This window comes from Pieris rapae, chromosome 18, assembly GCF_905147795.1.
Source record: "Pieris rapae chromosome 18, ilPieRapa1.1, whole genome shotgun sequence".
Taxonomy (NCBI): Eukaryota; Metazoa; Arthropoda; class Insecta; order Lepidoptera; family Pieridae; genus Pieris; species Pieris rapae.
This window is the reverse complement of record NC_059526.1, coordinates 4,938,572-4,957,862: the sequence shown is the minus strand read 5'-3', so window position 1 is coordinate 4,957,862 and position 19,291 is coordinate 4,938,572. Positions and strand designations below refer to the sequence as shown.

The following is a 19,291-nucleotide window of genomic DNA, read 5'->3' as shown; positions in this document are numbered from 1 at the left end:
TATTTCTATAATATATTTTTAATGAAACTATTTAGTTAGTTACGCTTACTATATACTCTTTGAGAAAATATTATTAAATTTGTTGCTTGCCGACGCTTCATTGACGGTTGGGAGTAGGTGGCAGAAATTGGAACTAAATTTGAATGAACAGAATAGGCAAGTAATGTAACGTCATCGATTCAAGTCATTTGCTTAGCTGTTTGATCAAATGGCTGAATATCAATCAGTTTAACGGCGCAGTTTAGTAAAGAGAATAGGCGTTTAAATCAACGGCTAATTAAGGTAGTTGGCTGCGACATACATACAAAGCCTATTTTACTAGTCTCCATTCTTTCTATGCAATTAAGTTTAAACTATCATTATTATCTTCAAGCTTATCTAGGTTAACCGAAGTCTTCGTTGTAATTGTTCCTTAAGACAAAACATCCCACTATACAAAGAAATTGTAGTAACTATTAAAATCTTTACCAGAGGGAATTATTGTTCTGTTCTAGGCAGGAAGAAAATTACGTAATGTCTCATGCCACGTTACGTACTTGACATACAAATAATGCGACCATTATTTTTATAGTATTCTGGTGTACGTGGGTAACACTGAATATTTTTAGAACTGGCCAGTTAGAAACATTGCCAATGAAAAACTTTTTCAATTTCAATTTTGGAACTCTTTGGAAACCTAATGTAATATTGCATTCATTTGTCAATTGTTTTTGTGAATTGGCGGCAAATCTAAAACTCTTGTTACCCGTGAAAATGAACGTAACAAGAGAATATTTTCGGACAAAGATTTATTATGACTTTCTTTTTGAGCTGAACAACAAACCTATGATAGGCTGCGATTAGCATTTCTTAATGAAGCCCCATCTCGTGCGACTATTAACAATTCGTTTAACGAGTTGAAGCGTGGACATAGCTATGATGATCGACAGTCAGAATACAGACAGACAGAATGTCAGACGACACGTAACCCTCTAGGGGTTGGGAGTAGTTTCTGTGTCTTTTGTTTAGTTTACTTAAAGCAAGATGTCTTATTCGACCATGATGCCTTGATTTCATGACTTCTGTAAGAACAATCGCAAGTATGAACTTCTGTTGTTCATTACAGTCATTTATCCTTAATGTACCCAACATTATTTGTCTTAAGGATGGTGGGGTATAATAAATTGGAAACAAAATGGGACATACGGTTGGCCTACTACTTACTTAAAGTCTTGGGGGGTGAGCAAGCCAAGTGTTTTTCAAGAACTTGGATTCCCAAGCCAAGGCCAAGGTTGTTTGAACCAGTCTGCTGTACAGATCCTTGTAAACAAAGTTGTTGAACCTTCTACGTGCTATCTTCGACACTATCGACATCTTTATATATTCGCAGTGTTTTTGTTCCAGATTATCGTATTGGCTTAGTATTGTGAGGATGGTGTGTAAAATAAAAAAAACAAGAAAGAACATTTAATAATTTATTTTACATACGACAGGACATATACACATATGTTTATATACAAACTGACATTTCCATTAAATATAACGCTCAAAGCAATGTAAGGCTATATCACAAAAATATTTTACTACAATATTTACAATGTTTTATACTATACAAACTACTTTCAACAATTATTAGTAACAGATGATGATTAACAACAAAACAAAAATGAGTAACATTAGTTCTACTGTCAAGAACTCTCGTCGAATACCACAAAATGACTGTCTCTACGCTCGTGGTATGTGAGTATGTATAGGTATTTGTAAAGGAGTATAGAAGTATGATTCAGGCTTGTAAAAGGCATTGTAAAATAAAAGAGGAAATGGACACGCGTTCCGTTCTATTCTGATTATCAAAGGTGCTTCTAGGCAAACTCGTGTTGATACGTGACATAAAGTTTATCCGTTTGACCAATCAAAACGCAGTCATTAACATTCCTACAGACTTAGGGCCTGTTTCACAATATCCGGATAAGTTCCAAATAAGCTATTTATCAGTTATTGGTAGGATAAACAATATTTTTGCGTTTCACGACTGTCATTTAGTGCTATTCGTCATCAAACGCGAAGTATCTTATTTGGAATTTTTATGTTCCAAATAATTTATGTGTTGCATAGCTAATGTATAATGTATGGTACTTTATCCATACATTGTGAAACAGGCCTTTAGGTTTTAGTCTTAACTCAAAGATATCCTCTTAATTTCATTGGTATGTTAATATTAATATAAACAGAGCAGTGTTACCCAGTGGTTAAACGCCACGATAAGCCAAGGTCGTCAGTTCGGACCATGTTTCGCTATTGGAGTACTAAGTTTATTGTAATGATAGAATCACAATCTTATCAAGAATAACATTTTATATGAAATTAATTATAAGCTTCTTCTGGTCGTAAGCGGTTCTACGTTCTATACTAAGTGTAAATAAAATAAACATGGCTTCGCATAGCTTTTACAATATCAATTTACAAACATATAAGACTCAACGTAGTCATAATGAAACATAACAATTTAATAACGCTATTTTCTTTGTACACATATACTCAATTTATCACAACGTAATACGAGTTTAACACATACACAGTGTGTCATAGAGAATGCATACTAGCGTCTGTATCACTTTCGACGTTGCCTAGCAACAGGCTCGATTCGCAAGGAACTGTGGAGTCCTTTGATTCTTTGGGTAATAGTCACAGCTCAATCGGGGCCGCCCCTTTCCAAGTTACACCTGCTCTTAGGAGGTGATAAAGTCGCAGGACGCACCAAATGCATAAACACTGTAACAATATTGTAGAAATTATTCTTACAGTTTCTGTGATTTTTTTTAAGAAGATTCAAATTATTTAAATAAAATTAGGTCCATAATCGGAGTATCTAATCCCCCAGATGGCATAGGAATCGCTTACAGTACGTTAAATTCCTAACAAATACCGAACTTGGAGGTATAGGAAAATATAATGACGATAGGAACCTGATCCCTCATTTGTATATTAAAACATTCCTAATGTTTCCCAACTTATTCCAAGACAAGAAAATTTTGTCTATAAAATTGTAGACAAATTGGGTAAAACTTAGACCTCTTTCAATGTGAAACAGTTTTTGATGTGTGAACTTCAATGTGTTTGTTTATAATAAGCATATAAATCTAAATTTACAACCTGTATGAGAACAGTTAAATCAAATTAAATTATTCAACCCGTACAATTTGTACAATAATGTACTTGGAATATCAATTTGCCCACATTTTAATATTATTTTGTTTTAAATACTTACATTTAACAATATTCTCGGAATTAAAAAAGATATTTCTGCTTTACACATCGCGTCGAATTGCTGAAACAAATTTTTTTTTAAATTAAATGATAAAATAATCAAAACAAAATATATTTTATGTTATTATTGTGAAAAGCAAAGTGTGCTTGGTGTTTTATATATACATATTTTGATAGATAGGGGCAAACGCTTTCTAAGGGTAAATAATTGTTAATTACTTGAACTTCTTATGATTCTTAAAAAAAACCCTTTGTCGCAACTCTTTTCGAAGACGCTCTTCTAAGATTTCAGTTAAGATCGAGTAATGTTCAGTTTTGTGTGAGGTAGTTTTATGCGCGTACCATTACTATGTTGTACCAGCTACATCGCGAAGCAGGAGGCACTATGAGTGTGCCTCCTGCTTCTTGTATAAAAAATCCATAAATTACGATTTAATATATACTAAATAAATAAATATTTACTACACCAATATAAAACTTTAAATACAATATTTTAAATTTAGTTATAAATAAATCGTTTCTGTCAAAACGCGATAATCATCCATGAGATCGTACGTCCACGAGACGGGGTTCAAACCTACAACCTCTAAAATGAGACCCACTAATTAAACGGTGAACCCACTGGACCAACACTGCTTTGGATTCGAAGCCACCTCTAAAGAAAACGCGGAACATTTTAATATTATGACATGTCGCCGTCTTTCAAAAATTGTCTGATAAACTAATTATCACGTAATACATGTCATTCACAAAACCAATTAGTGCATTTTGAATTGGGTCATATTTTTATTAAAAAAGGTACTTGTCTTAGAAATACACTTTTCACTATATTATACTTAGGGTTACGCGACTTTAATAGGAGATGCGAATAGATATGAGATGATTACATAAATTATGACTCTTGATACGAATTTACCATAAACCAATTTAAACATATTAAATTGCGAACATGGCAAATAATAACTCATATATTATGGTAGGATGCTTTGACTCAAAATAATTAAATGTTTACTAAGAGAATAAATATTGAAATGTTTCAATTATAAATTATACTAATGAAAATGTTGTACTAATGTATACGGTTTTTGTTAAAGCTCTTGCTATTTTAATGTATACTTTATTTTTATTCTTTTTTTAATTAGTCTAATTGCTCTGTTATAACTAAAGAATATTTTCATCACAGTGCAAACGCAGTTTGAAGTAAGATACGAATTAGTATTATAGTAGTAGTAGTCTCACCCACGCGTATATGGCCGGGGAAAAAGGGGATTGCGTCTGTTTTAAGGTACATTAATGATTTGCCTAACCCCATTGTTTTTAGCGAAATCGAACACAAGTCACTCAAATAAGTACATTACAAGTGCCGAAGAACGTCTCTTACTGGTAATTGGATATCCTAAGAGCATTTTTCTTCCATCAAACCTATCAACGAATTTCAGTAAATTGAAATAAATACTTTTATATTCTCTCAAGAACAAAGAAAATGCCGTATAAGTCCTCGTCTCTGGAGCATTTTACATTATAACAACGGTTTTTGGTTTAATACATTAACTTGTATAAATTGTTTTTGTGTGGCGGGATTGATGTCTATAACATTTTACCAGTAAAAGTAATTCTTTAAAAAATTAAAGAACATAATATTAATTATAAGACGCTTTTGATTTTTATGAAAATATTATTTGGATATAATTATGGAACACATACACATATACAATCGGAACTTTAATGTCATATGTCATGAAACGATTTAATGACGCCAGAGGGTTACTATAGTGGGTAAAGTTTTTACATATAAAACAAAAGATAAAATTATTGCATGTCAGCGGGGTATAGAACGTATATTGAATATAAGAAATATTAAAAAAATAAGACACACCAAAATTGGAAATATAATTAACATATGAAGTTTGTGAAAAAATGAATAAAATGTATGCAACTTAGTATTAGTCTTGAATTATGAGACATTTTAAATTATATTATTCTGTACTATAATTATAGTTTTGTTTTACTGAAATAATATTATATATCATATTAGCTGGTTAAATCCAGCATTCAATTCATTCATCAGCTTTTATTTCGAGAAGGGAGATGTTTTGCAGTCTCAAACCTCAAAAAGAAAAATCTGAAAAGTCCACGGTCTGTCGATCGAATCAAAATGTAATTTAACGGCCTCCTAAATCAAGTTATTTTTACATATTTGCGGCAGTGCAATTCGGCGGTCGTACATCCGGGACAGATGAAAATTTAAAAGAAAATCTTCCATTCATTTTCTATGTATTGTTCTTAAGTTGAATAAAGTTTTAAAGTCGACATAAGTAATTTGCCGATAGCGAAACACGTTTGACTGAGTGTTTAAAAGCATTTTAACTTGGATAGGGAAGTCATTGCGGGTACCTATTTTTCCAAATGAATATGATTTTTTTCCTAATTTGCTAGTAATATGTACCCCAGCGCTCCGCACAACATATAGTTTGTAGATGCATGATAAGAAAGAATGTTGAGAATCTTTTAAAAAATATAATGGATTATGGATCTTCGCACCATACTTATCTGATAACCTATTAAACGTTTTCTAGTCGCATATAGCCTGGGTACAGTAGCAACTAATAAACGTCCTTTTTTGCCATTATCCGATCCCAAAGTATGATTTTGAAAAAAAAAAACATGTACTTTTTTATGCAAATTTCACTATTTTTCTGTGTGATATGTTGAAACATTAAAGGTAAAAATAAATCGCGCTCATTCTTTAGAGAAACTCGATTAATAATAAGTAGTAAGTACGTCCCTGGGAATGACATTGTATTTACAAGGTCGCACGTGTAACGAAAACAATTCTGCCAAGGCTGTGTAAGCAAATTCATTTCGAATAGTTTAAGTTCCATGTAAACTTTGGGTGCTTCAGAAGATTTTAGTTATAAGCTCTAAACTCTGATTTTACCCATGTTAGTTTGGTAATGGGTGACCTATACTACCCTATACTATAGACTACTATTGGCCACTCCCGGCTTCACATATATTTTTGAAATAAAAAGTTAAACCATTTGACTTTATTCGTTACCTACCTACCTACGACAACACACATATTTAGTATCTTAATAAATGGACAAAACGGAAATTTACACTTGGAACCAGAAGTTCCTAAAATTAGCGCAAACACTTTAAATTTTAATTGAATTACCTTTCATAATAGACTAATCCTATTGTTAATTAAATTCAGTATCTTGTCTACAAGCTCTAGCTCACTATGATGTATATCAAACAAAACTCTTCACAGCTTTGTTTATGATAGGAGAGCCATAAACCTACGTCAGAAGGTCTTGAACTTACCCGCTATTAGTATTAGCTGACACGCCACCAGTAATGTGTATATGTATAACAATTCTTAAAGGCAACGCACACGCGAGCCCTCTGGCATTGAGAATGTCCATGGGCGGCGGTGTCATTTAACATCAGGTGAGCCTCCTACCCGTTTGCCCCCTGTTCTATAAAAAAAAAACATTGACACTTCTTTAATGATCCGATTTTGAACATAGTTTGTCGAATGAGGTGGCCGAAAAAAACTAAGTCGGAGTAAAACGGTCAAACGAAAACGTTTCTTATGAATGTTGCTTTAAAGATGATATTTAATTGCGTACTAGATAAAATATATAGAAATACTACAAAAAGTCAGTCTATATCTGTATATTTAAGTCACAAAAGTAGCTAATGAAGCGGGCATGGGTCAGTTAGTACAAAAATACTCTCTTATAATTTTACATCCTCAACAATATGACAGAAAAAGACATTAAAGTAATTTTAGTATGTAATTAATAGGTAATTGGCGATACAACTCTTGGTATCTAATATATATGGCCTTAGATTTTTTCTGGTTCGTGATAGTCAAGTCGAAAGTCATGCTATTTCGTTACGTATTCCTGCACAGCCGGGATTCGAACGTATGACCTTAGGGATGAGGATGCTTATAAAAGGTAAATATTTTTAAATGAATAATAAATTAAACGACTTACTGCCAGCGAAGCCAAGTCTTGTACCTTATTATATTATAATATATTTGTTAATAAACAAATCATATCTAAACAAACAATATGAGATACCTCATAATTTCTATATAATCATTTTCACATTTTAAAGAATTATCGTTTCGCTAGGATTCCATTTTTGAGCCTGTGGCTTTTACATTACGTTGTTAATTATTCTCTACATTTAGCGGCAACGATATTCCGTCTTTACTTATGAAATTCAAACAATTCGAAGGAGAAAATTAGTATAATTAAATTATTATGTCTGGAACTTTTACGTATAATGACTTTCTGAACGTAATTTTGTTTAAATATTAATTGGGTAGGTCACATGTGTCACCAGTTGATGCTCCTAGGTTATGATCAATTTGTTCGCCCCACTAAGCAGGTCAAGGTAATCGCAACATCGATATATATCCTGAAGAAGTTAAGTTTTGGTTAAAAAACTAAAAACCCTTTCTACGACTGTCTAAAATATAAAATAAATATATCCTTTATTAGCCGGCAAGCGGGACATCCATATCAATCAGCCATATCATAGTAGTATGCAAATTTCATATTCTAATAAATGTGTTAACTGCTTAAGACAATTTTTATCGTGGTATACAGTCACTTTATCTCAATACATCAAACGGGATACTTGTTCTTGTATTTTCGTATTAAATATAATATACATAGTAAACTCTAGTTGTTGGGTTTTTTGTGCTGTTCGGATATTTTTATAACAGCCCGTCAATTTTGGCCTAAGAGTTGCCGGTACTATAATTTTTTCTATCACCGAACGAGTACCGTAAATACATTCGAGTCTCAGGGTCACGTTGTTTAAGAGTATGTAGTTACAGTGGGCACTAGAAAAAGTATACTTTTCTATACAATGAAAACAAATTCGTGAATTATTATTAATTATTAACTTAAAAAGTTTTTCTGCAACGATCCCCGGATTTTCAACTGTAACTTATTAACCTCTTTATAATTTTAGTATGTAAGGGTTTATGTAAACCACAAGTTTCTGTATAGCGACAGTAGGCGTTCAATTGTTTGCGCCGGTCGTTCTTCCCGCGCGCAATAAATATTATATTATTTATTGAATATGTTTAATTTCAAACACACTGCTTAAATAGGTGGCTGCACACATGCACACCTAAAGTAAAGATAATAAATATGAAAGATACCTTGTTAACGTGATCCCTTAAAATATTTGAATAAACCATAGCCATTGCCTCCAAAGCCATGAAAGTCATACAACCAACAACCCACGGCACCAAGAAAGCGACGTTTTCCTGAAAAAAAAATTACATTTATATCAATTAATTCTTAACATATTATTGCGTTTTATCGCATTGCGAGATCAGTGTTGCCTACAAAATAACAAAAATCATTTATTCATATAGGTAACATAATGTACACTTATGAAAGTCAAAAAAAAAAAAGGAATATATATTAAGTTAAATGATTCTAATTTTACATTTACTACAGTGGGCGACTCTCATACCTTGGTCTACCGTGGTCAAGGGTTCGATCGCCGGCAGTGCACTAATGGACTTTTTGTCAATGTGTGCGTTTAATGTTCGCTCGCATGTTAAAGGACAACATGGTGATGAAACCAGCTTGCCTAAGATTCGATAAGTCAACGGCGTAGACTTAAGGTAACAGGTCACACAGGGTTGATACAACAGCTGCTGATACGCTTTGCTTACGTGCATGCCTTAGGATTAGTGTTGCCCAAAATCGGTCTTGGTCTTGCAGTCTTGGTCTTGTTCTTGCATTTTTGCAAGACCAATACCAATACCAAGACCACCTTATCGTAGCAAGACCAATACCAAGACTGAAGCCTGCAAGACTTGAGCAAGACAATACTTAAGCCTGCAATACTCTTGCGTCTTGCAGTTAGGACAAACTGAGATTTGGGCGTTATCAAATTTTCAACTTTATCACTAGAGAAATAAGGTTCAAGGTTGATTGGGAAAATGTGACGTTCTGCGAATAAACTGTTGGTCGGTCGGTGTATTATATACCTACATATTTGATAATTTACGAACAAAGACGCCGCGGTTTGCAACAAGTGTATCACAGCATTTGACACGCTGTCTCGATAGTGGGTGATTTAAACAAATTTGAAACGTGGAAAAACTCCAAATATGAGCGACGTCATATTGCTTTACGCATTTGGTTTTAAAATCACACATTTCCAAAAATCGAGATTTGCAGTGTCGGTTTATCAACTTCTATCGTATCTACTCTAGTAGCTAGTAACCTCCATAAAAACAGCAGGCAACGTATAGTTCCAATAAAAAAGGAACATAATAAACAATATTATTTGCATAATTATCTACACTTTATTTTTGCGTAGGCACAAAACCTATTTGATTTTGATTCTGATACTTCTGTTTTTTAATCTTTCAAAGATTTATTCTATCTATCAAAGAATGCCGCATTTTTCTTTGTCGGTCTTCGGCTTGTGTGCTTATAAATATGAGTTTTTATTTCAATTTCAGTCATTTCTAATTGAGTTTCGCTTCGAGTCTATCTTATTTATTATTCTCGCCCATTTACCTAGCTAGGTACTCTAAATTCTTATTGCTTTCGGAGTGAATGTTTACAATTTGACATGAGTGACGAACAAATAGCAATAGGCTAATAGGTATTTACAAGTCTTGCGAGACTTGCGAGACTCTTGCTGCAAGATCAAGACCAAGACCAAGACTGAGAGCGCAATACCAATACCAAGACCAAGACCAGGTGTATTGACGCAAGACCAATACCAAGACTGGTCTAAGTCTCGTCTTGGTCTTGCATTTGGGCAACACTACTTAGGATGACGATCGGTAGCACGGTGTGACGTAAGGCCAGATACTTCACACTTGATATGTGTGCTTTGACCATTAATCTAGTTGCCTATTCCATTGTCATATGATCATGAAACAAATACAGAAGTCTGATGTAATTTTTTCTTAACGGTCATTTCTAAAAGATGCCACATAGGAACGAATGACGTCATTGAGTGACCGTGTCGTCTCAGTGTCGCCAATTTAATCAAAATTGCGAGATTACCCAACCAGTAGAAGATTTTATGAAACATTGTCAGGCAATTTATAATTACTGCAAAATATCATTTAAATTAAAACACGTACCTTCTGATTTAAGTTCTCATAGACATGACTCATAAGCAATATTTACACATGCCGGCAATTTTCAACTTTTTCATTTACGAAACAATTACCTATTGAGTTTATATCAACACGTGATTTATTAAATATATTTTGTAAGGAATGATAACTGTGAACGAAGGTTGCTTTAGCATAACATTATAATACAGCCGAAACTATAAGATGTTGGTGATTAATGAATAGCTGCCCAAATGATTTTATTGGTTTTGTTTGTTTGGTTTGTTCTTCTAAGGAAATCTGATTTCATTAAAAAAATCGCTCGACTTTTACTAATGCAATTATCAGGGTAAAATTAATACAGATGAGGTAGTTAGGATCAAGATACGCTTTGATCTTATTTAATAGTAATAGTAATAGTAATAGCCTTTATTTCCAAAAAACTTTAAAATTAGGGGACAATAAAACGTCATTCACTTAAGTTTTGGTTTGTCCACCGTTGGACATAGGCCTCCTCCTTCCGGTTCCACTCGCGTCTGTCGCGGGCCAGGCGCGGCCAGGTAACCCCGGCGACTGCGATGATGTCATCTGCCCAGCGTCGGCGTGGGCGCCCCTGCGGCCGGCTCGTGCCGCGCGGGTACCAGTGCAGCACTCTCTCGCTCCATCTGTTGTCACTTGTTCTTGCTGTGTGCCCTGCCCAACGCCATTTCAGGCGGCACACCATTTTTGCCGCGTCTATTATTTTTGTTCTTTGTCGTATCGCTGTACTCTTTACCCTGTTTCTGAGACTTAAGCCTAACATACTTCTTTCGGCTGATCGTTGAAATATTTGAATTTTCTTTATTAATTCAACTGTGATAGGCCATGATTGGCAGCCGTACAACAGTGTAGGTGTCACAACTGAGTCCATCACTTTTTTCTTCAGTGATAGACTCATTTGTGACTTAAAAATATGCTTGTGTGACCAATATGAAATCCAGGCTTTTTTAATTCTTCTCTCTACCTCCTCTATATAATGGCTTTTAAACGAAATATTTTGGCCAAGGTAGACATACTGGTCGACGTATTCTATATTTCTATTGTTGACGGTTATACTATATTTTATGCCATTTGTCATTATACATGTTTTTTCAGGGTTCATTTCCAGCCCACACTCTTTACTTATGTCTTCTAGGGTACGCAGCATGCATTGTAAGTCTTCATGCCTTTCAGTTATTAGAACAATATCATCTGCGAATCGAAGATGGCTTAAATTTTCGCCATTGATATTTACTCCTAACCCTGACCAATCCAGCTTTCTGAAGATAAATTCCAGAAGTGCGATGAATAAGTTTGGCGACACGGGATCGCCCTGCCGAACACCCCTTTTCAGTGGAAACATGTTACCTTTCTTCTCCAACTTCACTGTGGCTTTACTTCTTTGGTATATCTTTTCTAATAAGTTAACATATTTATTTTGTATTCCTTGTTCTCGTAAAGCTAACCAGAGTTTGTTATGTAAGATTGTGTCAAAGGCTTTGGAGTAGTCCACATAGGCTATATATACTGTCTTTTTGTACTCCATGTATTTTTCAATGACTTGTCTAAGTGTGAATATATGATCTAGAGTTGAGTATTTACTTCTAAAACCAGCTTGCTCTCTTGGTTGTTGGAACTCTAGCTCCATCTTCATTCTGGTAAGGATGATATTTGTAAAAAGTTTGTAAGTGGATTGCAATAAACTTATAGGTCGGTAGTTATTGATGTTCATTGGGTCTCCCTTTTTATATAGTAATGTTATTACAGATGTTTCCCACTGTTTAGGTATTTTTTCTTGTTTTAAAATTTCATTGAGTAGTTCCGTGAGAGGTGATGTTAGAGGTTCTACTATTGCTTTAAGTATATCATTAGTTATGTAATCATCTCCAGGGCTTTTTGCAGATTTAAGTTTCATAATGGCATGCCTGATTTCACTTTCCAGTAGCAAAGGGGTTTCTTCATTTTTATAACTTTCTAATATACCATTATTGCTAATATCTAGTGGTTGATTTTGCAAACTGTACAGTTCTTTGTAGAAATTAGTGGCTATATTTAGTATATTATCTCTGTTTGTTATTGTTGCGTTTGTACGACTTTTTAGTGTTTGTACCCATTGTTTCGTATTATTTATGCGTTTGTTTCCTCGTTTAACTGATAGATTTTTATCTATTTCTTCTTCTAATATTTTGAGTTGATAATATTCTTTATTTCTTTTTATATTTTTTCTAATTTTTCCATACAGATGCTTAAGACGCTTCTTTTCACTTTCTGATTTGGTAGGTTTATTTTTTAGTTCAGATCTTTCACTTATCATATCTCTTATTTTTTCAGTTATAATATAGTTATTTCTCTTTATCCCTGGTATTGTTGGTAACTTTTCGACACTGGTTTTAATTCGATGTATAATATTATTATATTGTTCTTGTATATTCTTAGATTTTTCAATGTGTTGAACCGAAAAAATATTCTTAAGTGTTTCTTGTTCTAGTGGGTTCAGTCCTGATTGTCTGCCTTTAAAGTGTTTTCTACTTTTAATTTTTGCTGAAATTTTCACTGTTGCGCGAACCATACGGTGGTCTGTTGGGTGGGTGGTATTAATTATATCTATATTTTCGACGGTATGATGATAGGGTCTTTTAATAATAAAAAAGTCTATTTCATTTGCGGTTCGAGTATCTGGTGATAACCATGTCCATTTATTTTTGGTGTTTTTCTTGAAATAAGAGTTCACAATAAACAGTTGTTTTTCTAAACAAAAGTCAATAAGTCGTTTGCCTCGCTCGCTTCTCTTACCGTGTCCCCATAAACCCATAACCAACTTTTCATCTGGAGTGGCTCGGCCTATTTGTGCGTTAAAATCTCCAAGCACAATTGTGTATGGCAGAGAATTTACTAGTGCATTATTTAAGCTATCATAAAAAATATCTATGTCTTCTTGGCTTGACTTCGCTGTGGGGGCATAGACTTGAATTATGTTAATCTTATAATTATTAAAGGACATTTCAAGTTTTGCTACTCTGTCTGATAGAACCTCGAAATCTACAATATTTGATTTCAACTCCTTTTTAACCATAAATCCTACACCATTTCTTCCACTTTTCTTTCCGGTGTATAAAAAGATGTAGTCTTCGTATTCAATAATGTGTGTTCCCTCTTTTCTTATATCAGAGAGACCAAGAATATCCCACTTTATGGTTTGCAGAGCATGTTCTAATTCCTCTTGACGGCCGTTGCCTACGAGCGACCTTACATTCATTGTACAAATTCGTGTGCCTTGAATAAGGCGAGAGTGTTTTTCTATTTTTTGGGTGGAGGGTGGTGGTCTACTGCCCCCACGGGGACCAGCCGTATTGGGGGAGATTGTTCTTATTATTTTATTTGTTTTCTGGGTACCAACACATGGTTGCTATGATCTTTTATCAGAGGAAGTAGGTTTAGAAAGAGAGTTCGATCTGGCCCTCATCATGTCAAAAGCATTTGTTCGGTTAGTTTTAGACGAAAGAAGTGCCTGTTGTTTTTTTGGTTGAGCCATATGTTCAGTTTGTGGAGAAGCTGATAGTTCTCTCTTCCTTTTGTCTGTGTTAGAAACATTTTCCTTGACTATAAGTTGGTCGTATTTTAAATATGCAATCTTGCCATTCTTTAGTTCTTCTATTAATTTTAATTTCAATAATTTTCTTTTTTCTAACACTTCTTTGGAAAAGTCTTCAGAAATAAACAATTGCTTGAACTTTCTCTTATTTTTTAAGATTTCCTGTTTCTTCCAACTATTAACGAAGGATATTAAAATGGGCCTTGGTTTTCCTTCCTGTTTTGTCGGTTTTCCGATACGGTATATTTTATTTACCTCTGTTTTTTCGAGTGTTATATTTAAATCCGCCAGACATTGCCTTTGGACATTCTGCAATAACTCGGTACTACTACATTCCTCTTCTTTCAAGTTAAAAATGACTAAATTGTTTTCCTTTTTTTCTCTTCTTAAATATTCGACTTCGTTTTCTAAGGTTGCGACTTTTAATTTTAGGTTTTCATTTTCTGCTAAGATAGGTTTTAATTTCTCATCAATTCTATTTATTATTTTGTTAGTTAACGATTCTTCCAATTTTGTATTTTGTTCCTTCATTTCAATTCTCATTTTCTCAAACAACAATTGAAATTGGTCTTCCATTGTTGTTTAGTGGTAAAAATAAAAAAATAAAATAAAATAAAAGTAAACGCCGTTTCGTAGGTATGAAAGCGGCAGGATTCGATCCGGAAGCCTCAATGTGTTCGATGTTCCCAACGACTCGTCGCAAGTGCCAATCGACTAATTACTTAGCTCGCAAATAAATCGTATATAACACATATGATATTGTGATTTATTTAAAACAGTGCTTAGGATTTTAGATTAAAGTACTTGATTTGCACAAGACACTCTTAAAAGTCACTTCACTACACTTCGTCAGTTTTTTGCAGCATTTGTAATTTTTAACCATAACCGAACGAGAAATATCCAACGCGGTATGGCGGATAGCAAATTGTTTGATCACGGCTAACTAAACACTATTTAATGCACTGTAATAATTATTCACATTTGCTGTGTAAAAATGTTGTTTAAAATATCATAGTTCCCGTTTTTTTAACCTTTTTTACGCACCGATTCTATTTTAATTTTAAATAAATATACAGAGCTAATGTTAACTGTGCCGCGGTACCCTCATAGTCTCGTCTCTCTCTCATCTTATTTAATATAACTGTATTAATAATTCAAAATATGCATAATAAATAATTGACTTACTTTATAAATCCCATAGAAAAGAAATATACTAAGGACAATCATGAACATTTGCGTTCCTATTATCGCGAAGTATGCTATCTGTACACCTGAAACAAAAATAATTTTTAAGCTAAGGAAGATTAAGGAAATACCATGTTTTTGTTCGAGAGCTTTCCTTTATACAAAAGATTTGCTGAAAAATCTTCTACTTAAATCTACTATTTTTATCACATTATTTTTCTCTTTTTGCGTCTGAGGCGATAAGTTACTGTTGTAGAAGAATTACCAGCGCAGTAGACCACGTCTGCTCCACAGCATAATGCTGAGCCAGGGCTAGTTACCACCACCACACTCACATTACATACTTAAAATGTACCTTATTTCTTTTGCTATTTTTTAGGTTTAAAGACATTTATTCTCATAATAGACATTAGCCACTTAAATGAGAACACTTATATGCTAACGTTACAATTTGAAAAACAAAAGAAAAAAAAAACTTGGTAGAACTTGGATGAACTTTCATTTCCGTAGTTTGGGATCACTCAATAGATGGTCTTTTAATCTTAATTTAAATATTGCTAGACTGCCATTTGATAATAATTATTCTTATTTTGTGTGTATCGTTAGTAATAAATGTATGTCTGCCTGTCGAATAGCTTTAGAATCGAAGTCACTTCACCCATCTCTTAAGCGTAATCATCCAATCACTGTGCTGGCGGAGTGAGTGAGCCAATAAGAGGCAAGCAAGGTTGCGAATATCAAAAAAATCAGAGCTTCACCTCAGTACCTGCAGAGAGTCGCAATACTTGTTATAATCGAAATTTCTACACTACACTCTGAGTTTGTTGTAGTTCTCAGAATAGCGTTGAATACCTAAGCTGTGCCCGCTCCAGCATCATCCTACACTTTCTTTCATGGGGAACCCAGATTTCACAATTATGTTCCAAGTTACTTCACTGATTCGAATGGTGGGAATACTTGTGAAGTAGTTCTGGCCTGCATTAGGAATCCAAGATTATGATTTTTACAAATTTGAGTAATGTGATTTGCCTAAGCTTAACTTGTACTAAGAGAGTAATAGTTAACAACGACCCATTGCAATTACAAATAGTGATCATAAATTAAGAATGTTTATCATAACAGACAAGGAGAATAAAGCCGTAGCTTGTGAAATGATGCGCGCAAAGGACATTCCTCAAGGGTCATAATGAAATTCTGAATGCCATATGAAGATGTGCACGTGCGTGAATCCGGAAATGGGAATTATAATATAAGAGAGAGTTATGTAAACATTCAAATGTTATATAATAATAAAGCGACTTTAATTCCATACTATAAACAATCGGAAACCAAAGCGTGTAGGTTTTGTTATTATACACTTAGACTACGTTAGTTTTTATTATTGCCACTAATTCTGTGTTCCGTGGTATGAATCTCATTTGCCTCCTTCTGAAGTTTCCATTTGGATCTGAAACATTTATGATGTTTTCAGTCCATCGCTTTAGCACGATACCGAATGTAATGTAATATTGTATATATAATATATATTGTAATATTCATAAGGAAACTAAATCAGTTTAATTTAAGTTTAAATTAATTATATTTCTGTCAAATTGTGTTTACTCTGCGATAAACTGTGTGGTCTTCTGTGTGAACTTGTGTATAAACGATAAAGATAAACCAATTTTTCATAAGCTTCCAGCGCGAAATTGGTTTCGTAATAATATGATTTTTGTACTAAGCCAACCTTTTAAGTAGCCTTTTCACAACATACCAAAACATGTAAAATTTAAGTACCAAATTTTTATTTGGTACTTCAATTTTTTTAATTATAATTTATTTATATTATAACCTGAATCTTATAAATGCATACAGCAACCTACTACATAGTAAAAAGTTAATAAATATATTATATTTATACCAAACAGTTTCTCTAAATGTATATGAGAATTGTGAAAAAGTATGCCAGCCACATCGTGTCTAGTCCAGTGAGTCAGTACATTAATATTCCGTTGACTTCATTCTAAGAAACGTTCGTTTAAAATGCCTGAGCACTCATTTTAACAACGCTTTCAAAGAAAATTTCATTTTAAATTTGACTTTAAAATAAGCTCCCATGATAAAATATGCTCTGTCTAGAATTTTTGCTACTGTTATAAAATGAGCATTTAAATTAACTATTACACAGACACACATACACAAACACACACATACACAAACACACACATACACAAACACACACGCATACACCATGTGGTTTCCTTATAATTAATATAATTGTCTATTCTTTACATATTATCATTTTATCGATCCGAAGTGGTGGAGGCCTGATGACCTGTAACACAGGTGCACAACCTTTAACAGGCATCAGTCTCACTTAAGCAATAGCAGTGCTCCAAAGAAGAATGACAATTATTGTATATGTTTTTGTGAGAAATAAAATAAATATTATTATTATTATTATTTTGATAATAACTATGTACTGACTGTAAATGCAAAATTAATTATAATAGATGCTTATTGCTAGAGCAGCTTTTAACACTAAGTTCTCACTTTTAGGGAAAATTAAACTATTAATTGATTTAGAAGCTATCCAAGGCCAAGATTCAAAGTCAGGAGCTGAGACTCAGAAACAAGACTTAGTGTAACCAATTCGACTTAGGGTCCTTCAAGAAAAGAGCGTACCAGTTCTTAAAAGGCCGGCAACGCACTCGCGAGCCCTATGGCATTGAGAGTGTCCATGGGCGGCCGTATCACGCAACATCAGGTGAGCCTCCTGCCCGTTTGCCCCCTGTTCTATAAAAAAATATATTCATATATTCCGTATATATATATACATTATTAACGTCAAACTTCTGATTCGCAACCACATCATTTTATAGTCTCTTTTCAAAATTACAAATATTATGTATGTTTTAACTACATTTTTTATCAAAACTGTTTAACAGTTTGTAAGCAATACTTGAGGAACCACGCTTTTATTTCAAAATATATAATATTTTACATAAATTTTAAATTATTGTAATTACATGAAATACAATAAATTTAGGCAAATCGGTTTATGAAAATACGCAATCTTCTTGATTGTATAAGAAATTGTCGCATTACCTTATTCCCGTTTCCAATTCAATTGCCTTGTGTAAATCCGAAAATGCCTCTTGGAATGTACAATATTTACAACCGCTTAAACCTAATTTATGGGACAGATATCTTAGGCCCAAATAAAGTGACACCATTTAGAAATGGAATTTGTATTTTAGATCCTTCTTTGTTTTACGTCTTACATATATTTTTAACCTATCAAAACACGTTTGTTATATTACCTGAATATCACCTTCCATACATTATAATACGCCTAACAATATCTGCACAGGTACTGATTATGATAATAAGTAATAATTTATTTATGAATTAAACGAAAAATTTTACTTACGTAACATTAATTCTAAGTTACATACATGGCTCTCAAATACTTAACTATTATAATTAAAATTCTCGTTTAATTTAAAATTATTACAGTATACACACTATGAGTCAAAAGCGTTAAATAAATTCCTTAAAATAGAATCCACACCAAATGTATGGATTGGTGTGGATTCAACAATATTTTTTGTTTACGATATTTTTTATTTAGGTTAATTTGGGCGACGGGGCCAAACATATTCTAACGTAGAGCTGATTTTTTAGTTTTTAGGTCCATTGTCTAATACGTATATCAAGTCACAATCTCGTCTTCAGTTCTATCTGAAATATGAATTAAATACAACAGACTCAAGTGGTTGGCATATGACACCGAATGGTGGGCGACAGAACCGCAAGTTCCTTACTTAACTCACAGTCTGCTGGCAAGTGAAGACCCGGTAGACCCAGGCTGCGTCGGTGGGAGTTGTCAAGGACCTCGAATCAACTTAATAAGTAAATCCGTTTCTCAAGCAATAATTTAGGGTGCGCAAGACAAATAAATTTGTACACGCCCGAGGCACTGCAAGCAATTGCGACCCCTTACCACACCGACTATGAATATTTGGCACACGCAGCCCTAGTCTCTCCAACATTTCCGCATTATATATTTTACCTCTAAGGACTTAAAAAAATATTGTGATAGTAAGGACCCTTACCTCTAAGTGATGATTAGTTATATTTTGAGC

The 19,291-nt window shown here is 33.6% G+C and overlaps 1 protein-coding gene across 1 annotated transcript in view; it reads right to left on the bottom strand.

Moving 5' to 3' along the window:
• Positions 1–2,097: 2,097 nt before the first annotated feature.
• LOC110994514 overlaps positions 2,098–19,291 on the bottom strand; it is a 28,146-nt gene continuing 10,952 nt past the window's right edge. Inside the window, exons 4-7 of the mRNA XM_022261185.2 lie at positions 15,165–15,250; positions 8,438–8,545; positions 3,248–3,307; positions 2,098–2,751 (exon numbers count right to left, since the gene is read on the bottom strand). Of these exons, the coding sequence (XP_022116877.1) occupies positions 2,665–2,751; positions 3,248–3,307; positions 8,438–8,545; positions 15,165–15,250 (341 nt within the window). The 3' untranslated portion in view covers positions 2,098–2,664. The remainder of the gene's footprint in view (positions 2,752–3,247; positions 3,308–8,437; positions 8,546–15,164; positions 15,251–19,291) is intronic.